Source organism: Lissotriton helveticus, chromosome 10 (genome assembly GCF_964261635.1).
Source record: "Lissotriton helveticus chromosome 10, aLisHel1.1, whole genome shotgun sequence".
NCBI classification, from domain to species: Eukaryota; Metazoa; Chordata; class Amphibia; order Caudata; family Salamandridae; genus Lissotriton; species Lissotriton helveticus.
The window spans coordinates 938,402,562-938,419,751 of record NC_136071.1 but is presented as its reverse complement, the minus strand read 5'-3'; the positions used below and the strand labels follow the sequence as shown (position 1 = coordinate 938,419,751).

The window sequence follows — 17,190 nt, the reverse complement described above, 5'->3', positions numbered from 1 at the left end:
TACAAATGTTGTCCTTTACAATGCCAATAGCTCTAACTTTTGCAAAGGCGAAATTGTAAATGCTTGTTTGTGATGCTCTTACTGATTGTTTTATTAGTACACTTTAATCATCACAAATTCGCTGGTTAGTAAGATGTGTTGGGCTGTTTGGTTCAGTGAGTTGTGTACACGATTAGAGCCCAATAGTGTCAAACGCCAAGAAGTAACAGTACTGTGTTTATATTTTCCTGGAAATAACAGCACTATGTTTGTATTGGTATCAGCTTTTTAATTAATTATTTGTGCAGGACAATCTACTGCCTTTGCAGTGTATTTATGGCTTTCAAAGTTTCTAACAGAACAACTGGGCTTGCTGTGCCAACATTTGGATCCGAGCTATGCCCCTCAGGTTGCAAATAAATCTTTGCAGCAGAGTAATCCGCTGCTCTATTTTTCTAATGATGAAGACTTCTCCGAGTTCCCCCTCATTTCACTCTGGCTGTTTATTTTTGCTAGTTTGCTTTCTTATTTTTTAAATGTAGTGGTTTTACTTGTATTTCTTCATAATAGACTTCAGTGACTGCATGGGTTGAAAAATGTCAGTTCTATGCTTCTGATCTCCAGTCACTCTTTCCCTGTTTGTTTTGGTAACATGAACCTTGTCAGGGCATGTTCTTTCAAGTTGTGGATGTACATTATGTAACAAATCCTACAAATAGATGCAAAACATGGCATTGTTCCAGAGGTTAATGTTGGAGAAAGTCGCCCCCTCCTACGGGCGGTGTGCGGTTTATCTCATGTTTGAACAGACCGTGTTTGAGTAATACCGGTTTCTACCCTGCACTGCTAGAATGCCCACTGTTCACACATACATAAGCAACCTTGCCCTACCACCATGCACAGAAACAGAAGCAAAAGTGTCCATTGACTTTGTAGGAAGAAAAAAACCCAGGAAAGCAGATATGACACAATATCCTCCCACTCTGATTCCATGTAGTGAGAATAAAACATACCAGATGCTTCTAGCACGTCTACTTTTCTGGTCCTGTGAACCACAACAGTGAGTCAGAAGTGGGAGTCTTGGATCAGCAAGGTATGGTAAAACGTATAAATACGTTGGCTGGAGGACCACTACTGCACTTAGCAAATCGAGTTTTAGGAGCAGTATGACACTTCATTGATGCAACAACATCCAAATTCAACTATGGAGGTATTGGTAGACTTCACAACAGATGAACAAATAGCCTACACTGTCGGGAGCAAGATGCTGGGCCACAATCTTGAATTTGAACTCCTACACTCAACCTAAAGAAACAGATTCCAGAAGAACTATGACCCTAATAGGGAGCAAGAGAATCTCAACCATAATGTGACATGGTACCATCCCCCTTAACCCCCCATTTTCGTCTCCAGTGCTATTATTACAGGGAATCGGACATAATTATTGATGTGCCCAAACATGGGGAGGCTTGAACAATAAAATGTTAGTTTAGGAGGGGTCTACTATGGCGTTGGACCCATAAGCTGATATCGTTACATACAATAAGCAGTGAATATTTGCAGACAAAGAACTATTGACGATTTGCAGTCATCAGTGAGCCCAGAATTTTGTGTCTGACCTCTTTTGGCCCCGAGACAACAATTACTTGTACACAAAGGAGCACCTAAACCCATCTGATCACTAATGTTTATTAAAACAGAGGACAAACAGGTTCCCCTGACAGTAGGCATTATACCTCAACTTCCCGAACCTGTAGTGCTAGAATCAGACATTTCTCAAGTTCATGAAAAAAATGTATTTGAAAGGCATGGGAAAATAAATACTAGAGAGAAGTCACCTTTCCAGAAGGAAAAGATTCTCATGTCAAACATGGTTGTGACGTAAAGTTGCAACCATGTATGTACAAAGAGAGTAGACAAAAGACTGAAAAGTTGTTGGCAATAAGATCGCTGCTGCTAGAACCTGGCAGTCTCACATAAATATCGACAAATCCAGGATATAACATACAAAGTGCTTGAAAGAGAACCTCACCAGTGAGATTTCCAGCAGATGTCCACCAAGTGAGATCTGATTAATCACATGACTCCGGAGGAAAGTGGAATTACCAAAAAAAACCTCCTGTTTCATTGAGTCTTCATGCCATTTTAACACACAATTTGCCCAAGAACACTTGACTGAGGACAAGAAGCAGCAGAGAAGACCCAGATTGTCACTGTTTTTCTGGTCGGGATGTGTGCTGAGTTCGACAATAATGTCCTGAATGCCAGATAAAAAGCCACAGTGACATTGCCGAACCTCACTTACAATCTCTTCCAATTATTTGGATGCCATTTTAGAGGTGATGGATTTAGTAGGTACTTTGCAATTGTCTGGAAGAGACTTGAGACATAGTCTGGTGATTGTTCACTATACCACCTGCTGACCATAGGCTTTTTGCCTCAAAGGCAAAACAGCAGCTCGCCCCAGTTTCAGTTTCATCAGGAGATGCTGCAGGAGCCACATGGGAGTTGGTGCTTTCTCACCTGCCACCTCCCCCCACCCCTCTCCTCTCACACACACCCACACACCCCAATAAAGAATTCATACTGTGGGTGCTCTGTATGGTGGGACCATTGGTGACATTAATATCATTTTCATAGAGTTCTAAAGCATTCTTGTAATTAAGCTTATTGTTGTTATGTATATTGTCTACAAAATAGGTATTCTGCTCTTGCATATGAATATGCTGACATTGATATTAAAAATAAAAAAGCTTTGCGAATTATCTGATTTTTGCAAGCCTTAGTGTAAAATGTGTGTCTTCTACGGTTCTTAATTTTACTTTGCAAGAGAAGGAGTACAACAGATCACATTGGTTTAAATCTTTTCTGTCATTTTGTAGAGTTATTTGTGTGTGTCTTGTATTTGCGTGAAATAATTTTTAGGATTGACCTCTATTCTGTTGGATGCTGTTTTTTCATAATCATGCAACCTGTCTTGCATCATTGGAAAGAGCTGGTTCTTGGTCATCTGTCTGAAATTGATATGTGAGGTTCAGCTTTTACATCTAGTCATATTTGCTTTTAAGTGCATTTGTGTTTAGTATTTCATCCTTGTATTCATAACTGATCCTTTTTTAAAAGATTGTTCTAATAACATATGAATAGTGACCATCGACATATGGTTATTTGTGAGGTAAAAAATTCAGTTAATGGCTGTTAATGGCCCAGTTACCTACCGCAATATTGTTTATCTATCTAAGCAAAAATAGACAAACTACACTGGCTTTTAAGAATGGACACTGCTAGCTAATGCAAATCTATCCCGCAACAAGTCTAAAACCTTAGCTAGCTTACTAGTTAAACACCAGTTATGTTATGTTACTAATGTTATGCCAAGGCCGTGTTTAAACCTTAAGGGTTTCTACAGGTCTAGATTGCTGAATACGCATGGTTACTTCAGCTGAACAACCCTGATATTGTAACATTACCCTTTTAAACTTCAGATTCCTACACTGAGACATAAAAGCATCAACTGTGACCGGGACGGATGTCTTGGAGTAGACGGACTGACTGGAACCACGGACGACGTAGCGAATAGAAAACAACTATCACTACTTCCACCTGTTCTTCCTGGATGTTTTTTAACACCCTGGAATCGGGTATTGGAGGGAAGGCATACACAAGACCCTGATGCCATTAACAGCTCAATCACTGCCAATGCTTCAGGAGATAGAATTTGACTGTAAAAAAAAAAAACAGGAAGTAGGGTATTGTCCAAAGTCTTAAAGACTTCTAACCAAGTGGTCCCAAACTTTTGTGCAAACTGCCAAAAATCTAGGGGATCAAGAGAAAGGTCAATGACTGGAAAAACACCTCTACTAGACCATTTTCCCATTCTACCTTCCCGGAAGATAAACTGCACAGAGAGCCAAGAGTTATTATTCTGCCTATAGAAAAGTCTTCTGGGTCAGATATAATGGGAACAAGGATCCCATCCATACTTGGTGATTCAAATGGGATCTGATAATGTGATGTCTGTCTGATACGAACCACCTGATCCTTTGGACCCTGGAGGAAATATCTGTATGAACCACCTTCAATTCTTTCCAATGACCTGTCCTTCCCAATTCCAAAGGCTCCTATCTGTTTTGAGCTACTTTGTCCACCAAATGTGTCCTCATCCTCTCCTGCTAGCATCTATAACCTTTGCAGGTGGGAGGGAAACTAGCCAATATTCGTCCTGGTTTTCTGGCTGACTAGCTAAGGGATCAGGGATTCATACTTCTGACAATTCCAGCTCTCAAATACCAGGAGATGAACTATCCTGGAAAATATGGACCCGGTGGCTGCCGTCTCTGCGGATATGCGGAGTTCCGCTGCCCTCCATCGTGATGTGTCCTCTCCTGGGCTGTGGGTCGGTAGGCCGGATCCTGTCCGGACCGGACTCGGTGGTTCTTCCTGTGCTTCGTCTCCTCGAATGGCCGACCGTGGATCCTGTGCTGACACCGCTGGGTCGGCTTTCCTCAGATCATCTTCGGAACTGTGCCTGCATTGTGTACAATGGTTTCTGACTGTTCCGGATCATCCAAGTGGTACACGAAACGTCTACTGCGGATTGAAGTTTGACCTCCCTGTTCTCTGCCTCCTGTTCCTCATGGTCTGGTTCTTCGTGAGGCGGACTGCCACAGATTTGGAAAAACAAGGACAGGGATGAGCCGATCTTGCCTTTGTGGACTGGTGTTTTGTAATGGTTGGATGAACGGCTGGTAACGGTATGACTTTGTCGGATTTTTGTCGTATTCCTGTAATGTGTCCTTAGAATCTTTGTCTTCCCGTGGGCACTGCTGTTTCGGACGGGAGGGTGGGAGCCTATGATTCTGTTTTATGGCCCTCTCCCGTGTTCCTTCCTCCCTTATTCTTTCTTTTCCCCCCTTTTTTGTCTTTATGGTTCAATCTTGCTTTAGTTCTTCTATATTTCGGGTTCTGATTAGGGCGACAGGCACGCTGCTGGGGGGTAGGCCATAGCCTTCTGCAGGGGTGCAGGGTGGGCTTGTGGGGTGGGGGGGAGGGTCTGTCATTTCTTTGGGGTTTTTCTCCCCTCATTTTCTTATTCTTTGGTTCTATGGCTCTTGTGTGTCCTCTTTTTCGGGGCGCGGTCTCAGCATATGTCCCCCTGGGTGGGTTATTTTTGTTGCACTAACCGTTTGGTCTTACTGTGACTTGGGCTCACTACGTAATTTTGCTCCGGTTACTACTGGTTCTGTATACCGATTTGTGGTTCCCGATTTCGTTTGCCATGGGGCGCGTGCTTGAGGTGGCGTTCTTCCTTTCCCCTTTTGTCCCCTTATCCCTCTTTTTCTTTCCTTCCTCCCCCCTCTCGTGGGGGGTTTTTTCCTTATTCTTTGGGTTGTGTGACGGAGGGCTTTATTTGATAAGCTTTTTTCGATTCTGTTTGTTATGATATGTTCTTGTTGTGGTGGGTGGGCGCTGAACGGCGGTTGCCACTGTTTTTCGGCGGGACTCCTATTCTGCCTTTATTGATATGTGTTTGTCATTATTGCGTTATCCTGTATTTTCCAACGCGGCTTGTTCGCGGCCCGCCCCGGCCCTCCGAGACTTCCTACCTGTTATTATTCTGTCATTCCCGTTTCTTTATTAGAAAATCAACCTTCACGTATCCTGCCCCTACTGGTTGCTATATGGCTTTTAACCCTTATTTCCTGTATGCTTTGTTGTGATATTCTGTATGCGTTTCAGTGCTGTTGACTCTGTTTCTTATTTGTGGTGGCCGGCCCGCTGGGTTGTAGGCCCGTATTTGTGAGCCTTCTCTGTACAATAAAGGTTTTTAAAAAAAAAAAAAAAAAAAATACCAGGAGATGTTGAACCAAAGGAAATAAATGTGGGCGATACCAATGGCAGAATTATCCCAGTTGACAGAATATTCCTCTGCACCCTTAGCCACTTTCAGGCTGTAACTTCCGATTTTGCTTGAAAATAACTCAGATGCAGACCCAACATTTGTTACCTGTGAATTGTAAAACACATGTGTCCCAGATCACAACTGAACATCTCTCAGATGAATTAGAGATGTTGATTTTCCAGCAAGTGGGATGTCTTTTGAGTTTATTAGGAAACTGTGTTCTAATAGGGTTTTACAGATGAGCCGCATCAGTTATGAACTCTTCAAAGGAGAAGAAGCAATCACCTGATCTTCCTAACATGGTAAGACTAGTATCCCTTCAGCTTGAATTCAACCCACCGCTGATTCTAAGAACTTTGCGAAACATCTTGGGGCAGATAGAATCCCAAATTGCTGAACATGAAACTGCTATTGCTGATTTTGAATGCAAAACCACAGACATCTGAGTACGTATCTGAATCATTATGTGTAGAAAAGTAGCTAAAAGATCAACAGACGTAAAAAGAAAATGTGTTTTAGGAACAGCACAATGTTCTGTAAAGAGAGCATCTTCAATCTTTGATAAGGAAAATAGATGTTCACTCTCTTCAGATCCAACACCGATCTGTAGTCCCCTAATGCTTTCTCTACTAGAAAGAGAATTGAGTTGCACCCTCTGCCTTCTCTTAGTCTCTCTGGTACTGTGATGATTTTCACCTTTCCCAGATGTTTTTGATTTCCTTCTAGCATGGGGAGTTTGTGAATTGGGCATCGAAAAGAAAAGTCTGACAGAATAATTGATCAGGTGGAGAAGAAAACTGCACTCGATAATCCTTGTTTGCAATTTTTATCTCCCTTTTGACTGGCACATTCTGTCCCCAAATCATGAAAAGCTGTTAGGAGACATCTAACAGGCAACTCGGAATGGTCTAGAGCATACTAATTCTTTTGGAGATGAAGGATTTGTTGCAGGTTGGGTCTGGAACTGGAATTTGCTGCAAACCCCTCACCCTGACCACGACTCCTTACACAAAAGGCCTGTTTAGACCCTTTCCCGGTATTCCCAGTCCTAGCACTCGTCAGTAGCTAAACCCCCCTTCCTCAGAAGAATGAGCAGACTGGGCCATCCGCTTTCTGTTTTCCGGGCATCTTTTGATTAATTCTTGCAGATTTGGACCAAATAATTTGCATCTTGAAAAAGGAACAGGCATTATCATTGCTTTCTGCAATACATTCAAAGATGCATCTTACCTGAAGCCACAAAATCTGATGCTGCAGCTGCTGCCCCGCAAGATGCAAAAGAAATGTTCATGGAAAACGGACTTGGTGGTCCTTTATTGACTGTGCTGATGCTAAGTCTGTGGCTTGTTGTTTTTACTCAACCCATTACCTGAAACTCTTTAAAGAAATATTGAATAATGTAATTTGAATATGTGCTTCGTGTCTTAGCAAAGTTCGATGCTACATAAGCATGTGTAACTGGCGATTCAACATTCTTTTTTTTACAGCATCTGATGCAATGTCCTTGTCTAAAACTATCACCCCTTGTGATGGTAAGCCTGACATTAAGAATTCCACTTTGACTAGTGCATGAATGTCATCAGAAAACGTATGTAAAGGATATCTCCTTATCAGAGATCTTAGAAAGGATTGTGACTCCTCCTCCTTGCATTCAGTGACAACACATTCTGTACTGTATAATGTAAGCGCAAACAATCAGATTGACTTTTTTGACAGTGACTGGAAAAATACTCCTCTTCCATGCCAACATAGGTCTCAGAAAATGCCAAATGTTCTCTTAAATGTCCTACCACTTGAGACAATTCAGGTCCCTGTATGAAATAACTACTGGCCTCTTCCTCTTCAGCTTCCCCTTTTATGACCTCTCCTTGGTATCATAGTAATCTTAAGAACTTTGGCAAGTGGGGGACCTTCTGGTACCACAAATGTAGATTCCTTTTCATCTTGATCATCTTTTGAATAGTGCCTAAGTTAATTTTTCCATCCCGTTGAGGAGAAGAGTCTTGTAGCAGATTCAGGCAAGTTTTGGATGGTACCATTTCTAAGAGCAGTTCTTTTGCCACTTCATGCCATATTCAATCACCCTCCATGCTCTGTTTTGGTTCTTGGCAATGGTTTAGAACCTTTTACCGGGTTACCAAGTAGCGCAGCTGCACAATGTCTTGCAATACCACCTCCATGTCTAATCCAAGCAAAGGCGCCGGCTGTGACCTTAATCTGTCTGGAAGTAAATTGCCCATGAGGACAATATCAAGCTTGCACTCTGATTAATCGAAAAAGGGTAAGCAGGGTTGCCTCGTATTATCTTTATGTTGCGCTGATATCATACTCCTGTATTGTGCTACTATGTTGTAACCTATTATGCTGTAGCAGGTCCTGTGGCTGAATGATTAACCTTAAACCAAGCCTTCTTCACCAAGCTCCGTGGTCAAGGTACCACTGAAAATATTTATGTATGTAATTATTTAGGGTTTGCTATAGCACAGCCATCGAACATTAATAACGTTTGTGGGTTTGCTTGTATAGACAAACCGTGTAGGAGAATGTGGCAGAAATTACTGTAGCAGACAGACACAGATGTAATGCAGTAAATGGTTAAAGCACTCGAGTTGTTTATCTGCTGTCCTGCTTCGCACTCACTGACTTGTGACAGTCTTTTCTTTTTCCACCCCTTGTCCTGTGACAGCTCTTGATTTGCTCCTTCGCAGCAACCTGGCTTCTGCTCCATCAGGGATGTCCTACCCTGTGTTCTCGGTCTCTTGCTCTAGCTTCTAGTATCATGGACGTGACTGCTCAGTGCTGCCTCCGTTAGCGCCTTCTAGGTCACCTGGCCTCCCAAAGCTCGCTCTGCCCAAAAAGACTACTAGTATAGGAGTTGAACATGTGGACATGCGCAGTAGCTCTCTTAAGACTTCTAAGCTTTTGTCATTAGTTCTATACTGCTCTCTTTGTATAGCTTAGCTCTCTTATTATGAATGAAAGCAGCTCAATCATCGTTCATCTCTGCTCTGTAATCAATCTTCACGTTTATTTATTTGGGAAGTAGCTTGTGCATTCTGTTTTCCTGGTGAGCTTTTGCTGTGATCTGGGCTTCTGATTAATTAATAACTTATCTTTGAAAAAAACTCTAGTACCGGAAGCGACCCTCGAAGAGGAAATGGAGTATGCAAGGGTAGGAAAGCACCTATCAAAAAAACCTATGCATTCATCATAACAGTGCAATTGAAAAATTGTCAGGACGAATCTATTACTAATTAACTTGAAATTAAATGAAAAGTGAGTCTTATATAGCGCAACTGTCACTCCTAACGGAGTCTCCTGGCGCTGTAAATGACAAGGATCAATTGTATAGAATAAGACTTAAATTAGGTCTAGACAGCCGGCATCAGATATCCCAAAGAACTTGACCCTCTACTCCCAAATCAAGCACATCCGAAGCTGAAAATGGTAAACTGAAAAGATGAAAGTAAATGCTAATTTTTGGGATTGGTATGCTAGCTAAATGTTCTTAAATATTGACCATAAATAGATTGATGCAGCTCTTTTTGTTATCTGTAATTTATTGATGATAGCACATGCTACCTGCAAAAACATTTGAGAGTCTAAAAAAAGTTCTAAATTACTATTAAAGCAGTTGCCTCTTGATGTTGTAAGTGCCTAAGTGATGATAATACTGTTCTGCATATACTGCAAAAAATGTATGCTAATGTTTTTTTCCCTTTTTTAAATGATAGATGAAGTTATAACTTCTCATGGTGCAATTGAACCAGATAAAGAGAATATCCGTCAAGAGTGTTACTCTTTGCCGCAGGGTTTTATGTGGGATACTTTGGATTTAAGCAATGCTGAAGTGGTAAGTTCAAACTTTGATTTGCTTAAAACTAGCAACTTCATACTCGTAATATGGATTTTTTATGCTGTTTGTACTATTGAAATTAGCAGATAAATCCCAAGCTAGAAAGTTTGAAATGCATGTAAGTAATCAAAACCTGGGCATTCAATGGGAACATAACCCTAGTTTTTGTCTGAGAGCATTGTTCAGAATGCTTGCGATTTATTTTGAACTCTGCATTGTAACTTAATATGATCTTATTTTACATCCCTTCTGTATAGAGTGTTTCTTAGTTGAATGATATCAGTGGAACTACATTCCTGGGAATGTTCAATAAACTGTACACATATTTGATCAATTGCAAAGCAGAACCACCTGTTAAAAAATCTCCTTCAGGCGTTGCCTGGGAGAACAGGCAAAAGATAGAAGTGCTTGAGCAGCTTTTCTTTTTGTGGGAAAATAAACATATACAGTTCTAAGGGTTCTACATCCAGTGTTGCATTGTTGCTAAAAGGAGGATCAAATAAAGCAATTTCCCATAGTGTGAGAGACATAGTCTGTACTGTAGTTGAAATTGTTGTTAGGGATCAGTTGTTACTACACAAAGTCTACTTGCAACCTTTCAACACCTCCCCAGTTAATTACATTGTTGATCATTTTGGCAATCCGAAACCACATTATTATTTATAAAGTTCAGTCATGATTTTCATATGATTTTTTTTCATTCGATTTTGCCCTGGCTAGTTTTTTTGGTCAATTAATGAAGTAGTTTGCAGTACATATCTTACATTCCCTGACAGTGGGCCCCGTTTGTGAAACATTTTTTAAATGAGTATTCTTGGTTTCTTTTTTATGTCTGTAGAGTTCTTACATCCTTTCAGTCTTAATTAACTACTTTAAAGATACAAAGAAGGGAGGGTGGAAAACAATGGAGGCTGCTGATTCCATGGGACCTGACATGCAGGGGCTATTTTTCTAAATTTACGCTATTTTTCATGCTATAATATTGAGGATCCTTGTTATGTTTGTGGAATTAAACTAGCCTTCATCTACTTGGAAACTACAGAAATGTAACTCATTCCCACACTTTCTGCTCACTGACTATTGAGATTTTAGAATGAACTTCTAAACCAAACCATTTCTCTGATCATTGCTCATCCTGTGAGGGTTACAATGTCGATACTGATTCCACATTCTATATCGTCCAACATATCCATGGAAATTGAACTATTCAACATTTTTGCCTTTTTTCATTGTTTTAAGCCTTCTTCACAACAGTTGCTTTGCCACCATCCATAGTCTTCAAATGCCAACATTATGCACTCTGCTTTCGACCTTGACCAGAGCTCTGTAAAATATGCCTTTCTCCTTCTTTCCTCAGAGACTTTGCTCAATACACATTCATTTAGTGAATAACAGTCGTTCAGGATGTTCCACAAGGCCAAGCTTGCAATCGCATTACTGTAGCCCATCTTGGTACCTCCCCAATTTGCTTAACAGGTCTCCTGTTGCCTGGCCGGGGTTAAAAATCTCCACTTAATGCAGATATGTAAGAGATGTCCATTGTCCTGTTCAGTGCACAACAGAATATTTTGTAAATGGACGCCTTTATAACTTCTGAATGTACCTTCTTCAAATCATGAAGTCGACATGGTAGCGAGGAAGTCCTAGGTTGCATAATTAGTTAATGGATATTTGAGAGAAATAACGACCTATCAAATACTGTTTTGTGGGTTATTGGTTCTGTACTGTCTATCCAAATTGTAAGGTGACACCTGTAATGTGAGATAGTCCTTCAGGCTATGAAGAAATTGAAGCCTATTTTCTCTTGTAACTTCATAATCATCTCTTGGAAGATTCCCATCCAATCGGCATGACGTTAGATTATATAAATATAAAATCAAAGATCTTTCCACTTCATATTCGAAAGCTGTTTTACTAAATTGGTGTAAGCCAGAATTTCTGTCACAATCAAATATTGTCCACTCTGCAAGCATCCTCCAACATTAAGTATCATTTTAGTACTTCTTTCATCCTATGTAAATGAGAACAGTGGAATATTCTGACAATAGGACGTGTCTTACTGTGGACTTATAGTACGATTGGGAACTATCTGACTGTTTACAACTTCCCGCGTGCGCTGACACCAATGTTATTAACTTTAGAAACACCAATTGAAAGTAAATGAAGCCATCGTGAAGACTTGCAAGATATTTTCTAAACTCAGCACTTCATTGATTTTAAGAAGGGATATGTTAATTTCCCAAGTTTTTCCTTCACCAGATTCCTCAACAGGCACACGTTCCACTCAGCTTCGATAAAATGAATTAAAATCTCAATGAACCATAACTGATCACCCTCCAGTTTAATCTGCAAAACAGGACACATCAAAGTTCCTGTTGTGAACACCGAATACGGTTTATTCCAAAGTGATTCCATTACAGTGCTGCACATTACTAAAGTCACTAAGCAATCTCTCACTTTACTTAACTGGAATATTGGTTTTATTTTAGTTGTGGGCGACTGTAACTTATACAGTATTGACACCCGGGAAAGAACCCAAATTAACTGTAAGATATGGACCGGTAAAATATGCAAAAGCAATCTATACATAAATCGTACAACTGAAGATGAAATAAAATGATATAACCATTACAATAGAAGTATTTATAACTTTGTTTTAATAGAAAGCCCTCTATAATGGCAGAAAAGATTAGTGAATTATATTATAGAAGATAAACATACTAGTTAAAATGCTTTTACATTGTTTGTGGTTACCTGAAATTGCCCAGAGAAACATTTAACTCTGTTAGAGTAAGAAACAAGAGACATTCATCAATCAGGGATTTGTGAAGCGTGCTACTTACCAGTGAGGCTCTGAAGGCGCTGGGGGGGGGAGGATGGTTGTGCAGCTCCGAATCAGCCGAAGAGACCGGTCTTGAGTCTTTTCCTGAAGGTGTGCAGAGTAGGGGAACGTCTGATCTTGAGCTGGAGTTCATCCAGGTCTTTGCTGCGATATAGGAGTAGGCTTTTTCACCTGTTCCGGCTCTGCGGAGGCGTGGGGTTTCGGCGACATCGGCGGAACGGAGGTTTCTCTTGGGTGCATGGAAGGAGACTCTTTCGTTGAGGTATTGGGGTCTGATGTTTTGGAGGGATTTGTTGGCGTGAGTGAGTAGCTTGAAGGTAACTCTCTTCTCGACGGGGAGCCTGTGGAGGTCTAGTAGGTGCTGCGTGATATGTTTGTGTTGTGGGATGCCGAGGACGAGCCGCGCAGCGGGGTTATGGATGGTCTGGAGTTTTCGGAGCAGGGATTTCTTGATTCCGGTGTAGAGAGCATTTCCGTAGTCCAATCTGGTGGTTATGAGTGTGTGGGTGATGGTCTATTTGGATTCGGAGGGGGGGTTCACTTGAAGGTTTTGCGGAGGGTGTTTAAGCACGAGGAGGAGACGGCGTTGATCTGTTGAGTCATGGTGAGGGAGGAGTCTAGTATGATGCCAAGGTTCTGGGCGTAGTCTGTGAAAGTAAGGGGGCTGCAAAGGGTAGAGGGCCACCAGGTGTTGTCCCATGCAGAGGGGGTGGTTATGAGCTGGATGTTGTCAGCGTAGGCTACTAGGTTGAGTCCATGCTGTCTGACGATGGCTGCAAGGGGGGGGCTTGTAAATGTTGAAAAGCGTGGTGCTGAGCGGCGATCCTTGGGGTACTCCACAGTTGATATCTGTGGGCTCGGAGAGGAAGGACGGAAGTCTCATTCTTTGGGTTTGGTCGGTGAGGAAAGAGCGTATCTAGTCGAAGGCAGTTCCCTGTATGCCGGCGTCATGGAGTCTGGAGGTAAGAGTGCGGTGGGAGACTCTTTCGAAAGCTGCGGAGAGGTCAAGCAAGTTTATTTTGGCATAGTTGCAAATATTCAAATTTATTTTGCTTTTAAATCATTGGGGTTGCCTCTTTCACCTCTAGAAGCTGGTCACTTGATATTTATATATGCCTGGGTGGCTGTTGAACTGCTTCCTGTGCATTTAGGTTCCCACTTGCTTTCTTTTTTTTTTTTTTTGTTCATATCGTTTTTATTAAGTAAGGAAAAGAAAAAGAAAGTGAGTAAAAACAATGATGTATACAAATGATACATACATGGTACAAAAATACATTGAGATACATGCAATGATACATACATGGATCAATTTGTGTTAAAGTAAAATAAAGTAAGATAACAAAATAAAGTGAATACAGCACAAGCCCACATAGCGCGTAGAGGTCAGATGTCATATTCACGCGTGGAGTACCTGAATGTGGTCTGACATTGAGGGTCCAAGGTTATACTCGTTAGGAGAGGCCTTAACTCAGGACATTGTTCTAAAAAATGGATAGGGTTACAATTAAGACGTCATCATATAAGACAGTAAAACGAGCATATGTGGGTGAAGAAATAAAATAAAACAGTTGACATACATTGTGTTTCCATTGACTGTGCTCTTTAGTGAGTGACACAAGGTACCGCAAGATAACCCTATATTTATTGCATAATATCATGACATTCAATTTGGTCCACTTGCAATACTCGCACTAGTACCCGTGTCCTAGATTTCTAGTACTGGGGGTAGTTTTTAGACTGACACACTATATAGGTAGCATCCTACGGTGGGTCGAACGAGAAAGAGGAAGCATCAAGAGCGTTCCACAGTTTTTTGTTAGTTACATGCCATGGGGAAGAGTGCAAAGCAGCATTGTCGGTCCCTCCAATACATGATAGCCATTCTTTCCACATAGTGAATGAGACCTCCGAGGCGCTCTTCCATTTGCACAAAACGACTTTGCACGCTAGTGTAAGTAGGAGATCCAGTAGGTGACAATCATGATCTCTTGCTAGTGTTGGATCAATAGCACCCAGTAGTATGTAAATAAACTCCCTCCTTGGCTTAATCTTAAATATGTGCTCAATGTAGTCAAAGACGTTTGACCAGTATTTTTGTAGTAAGGGACAGTGGAAGAGCATGTGGGGCAGGTCTCCTTCAGTTGCGGAACAATTCCAACATGTGGGAGTGTCTCTTAGGTTAAGCTTGAATAGTTTTTGGGGGGTCCAGAAAACCCTGTTTAGTAACATATATTTGGTTTGGGAGAGGATCGGGGAAACCTTATGTGTAAGGGCTGAAGCATGAATCTTATCCCAATTAAGGTCTATGCCCGTGGTGTTAGGTTCTTCTTCCCACTTAATCTCGTTCCGTCTTTGCCTAGTGTAGGTGCAAGCATTTTATAAACTTTTGAGACAAAGTGACCTGTTTAATGGAGGCGTGGGAGTATTGATTTCAACCATGGATCTGAGAATGTAAACGATCGTGTGGTTAAGACTGTTTTCAACTTTAGGAATGCATAAAAGTCAATTGGCCGGAGGCAATGATTATTCTGAATCGCAGAGTAAGGCAATGGCATATGGCCATCGTATAAGTCTGAGACCATGTTGATGCCTTTTACTGACCAGTGTTCCCAGAAGGGTGATGCTCCGTTAATCCGGATATTTGGGTTGCGCCATAGGGATGAGGTAGTCGTTTTTTTTTTTATTTAGAGGCCAGTATTGTGGGTCTGGTCAAGTCTAAGGAGCGCTCTCCTAGTGTTAAGGAGGATGTACTTGGAGTGTGTAAGGTGTGACAGGTCCATGGTGAGTATCGCTGGAAGAGGGGCTTTGCCTATGATGGAGCTCTCTATTCCAACCCATAGTGGTGTATAACTTGAGTCTTCGTTAAAACCAACATGCCCCCTGTTTGCACAAAAAAGCTGATTGATCATTTCTAAAGTTGGGAAGACCCAGGCCGCCTTTTATCTTAGGTAGTTGTAGTTTTTTCATTGACACCCTGGGTTTCTTCCCCTGCCATAGGAATGTACTGAATAATTTGTCTATTTTTTTGTAGAAAGTCTTCTGAGAAAGTCATAGGGAGCATGCTTACCATGTAATTAATTAGAGGAGTGACCATCATTTTCAGTGTCTCCGCTCTTCCCCACCACAATAAATACTTTGGAACCTTACTCCTGAGGCGGAAGCTGGGAGCTCTAGGTCCGTTTTTTAACTATTTGAGAGTCACTTTACTAAATAAATTGTATTTTATCTTTACCTGACTTGTGCTCATTCTTGGGGCCGAAGCCCATACTTCGTCCTTCCGCACAGCCGATTGTACGCTGTCGCGGACTATAGTGTCAACAAACATTTGCGGCCGCCATCTCCGGCGTGCACACAGGCCACGCCCCCTCGAGGCCACGCCCCCCCCCCCCCCCCCCCCGACCAGCATAAAAAGCGCTGACAACGAGCGCCCTCTTTGAACCTTACTCCTGAGGCGGAAGCCGGGAGCTCTAGGTCCGTTTTTTAACTATTTGAGAGTCACTTTACTAAATAAATTGTATTTTATCTTTACCTGACTTGTGCTCATTCTTGGGGCAGAAGCCCATACTTCGTCCTTCCGCACAGCCGATTGTACGCTGTCGCGGACTATAGTGTCAACAAACATTTGCTGCCGCCATCTCCGGCGTGCACACAGGCCACGCCCCCTCGAGGCCACGCCCCCCCCGACCAGCATAAAAAGCGCTGACAACGAGCGCCCTCTTTGAACCTTACTCCTGAGGCGGAAGCTGGGAGCTCTTGGTCCGTTTTTTAACTATTTGAGAGTCACTTTACTAAATAAATTGTATTTTATCTTTACCTGACTTGTGCTCATTCTTGGGGCAGAAGCCCATACTTCGTCCTTCCGCACAGCCGATTGTACGCTGTCGCGGACTATAGTGTCAACAAACATTTGCGACCGCCATCTCCGGCGTGCACACAGGCCACGCCCCCTCGAGGCAAAGCCCCCCCCCGACCAGCATAAAAAGCGCTGACAACGAGCGCCCTCTTTGAACCTTACTCCTGAGGCGGAAGCCGGGAGCTCTAGGTCCGTTTTTTAACTATTTGAGAGTCACTTTACTAAATAAATTGTATTTTATCTTTACCTGACTTGTGCTCATTCTTGGGGCAGAATCCCATACATCGTCCTTCCGCACAGCCGATTGTACGCTGTCGCGGACTATAGTGTCAACAAACATTTGCGGCCGCCATCTCCGGCGTGCACACAGGCCACGCCCCCTCGAGGCCACACACCCCCTTTTTACTACAACATGTGCATCTACCGGAAGCGCAGCGGGAGCGCCGTTTGCGCGCCAAAGGCGCGCTTAAGGCAAGCCCGTCTGCGCCCGTCCGAGCCCAAACGGGGCCAGGGGCCACCAACTCTGAGTATCCCATACAATACTCCTCTGCTCAACTACTCAATCTTCAAGGGTCATGGCCTCTGGATGACACTGTAACAGCGCGAGTTGACAGACTAGGACTGACCCCTCCTTTCGCTTCCCCCCTCTCCCCCTCCTCCCTCCCTACCTCTGTTACCTGCTCACTATCCCTCTTCTGCTCCGCCAGCTTGCCCATCCATCACCACTTTATCTGCGTTTTACCTTAATACCAGGTCAG

General features: G+C 42.4%; 1 protein-coding gene across 2 annotated transcripts in view; it reads left to right on the top strand.

Moving 5' to 3' along the window:
• The window catches only part of NMT2 (N-myristoyltransferase 2), a 361,358-nt gene that overhangs the window by 250,836 nt on the left and 93,332 nt on the right, over positions 1 to 17,190 (top strand). For both annotated transcript variants that reach the window (XM_078663604.1, XM_078663603.1), the window contains exon 4: positions 9,616 to 9,734. In XM_078663604.1, coding sequence (XP_078519730.1) covers positions 9,616 to 9,734 — 119 coding nt within the window. The remainder of the gene's footprint in view (positions 1 to 9,615; positions 9,735 to 17,190) is intronic.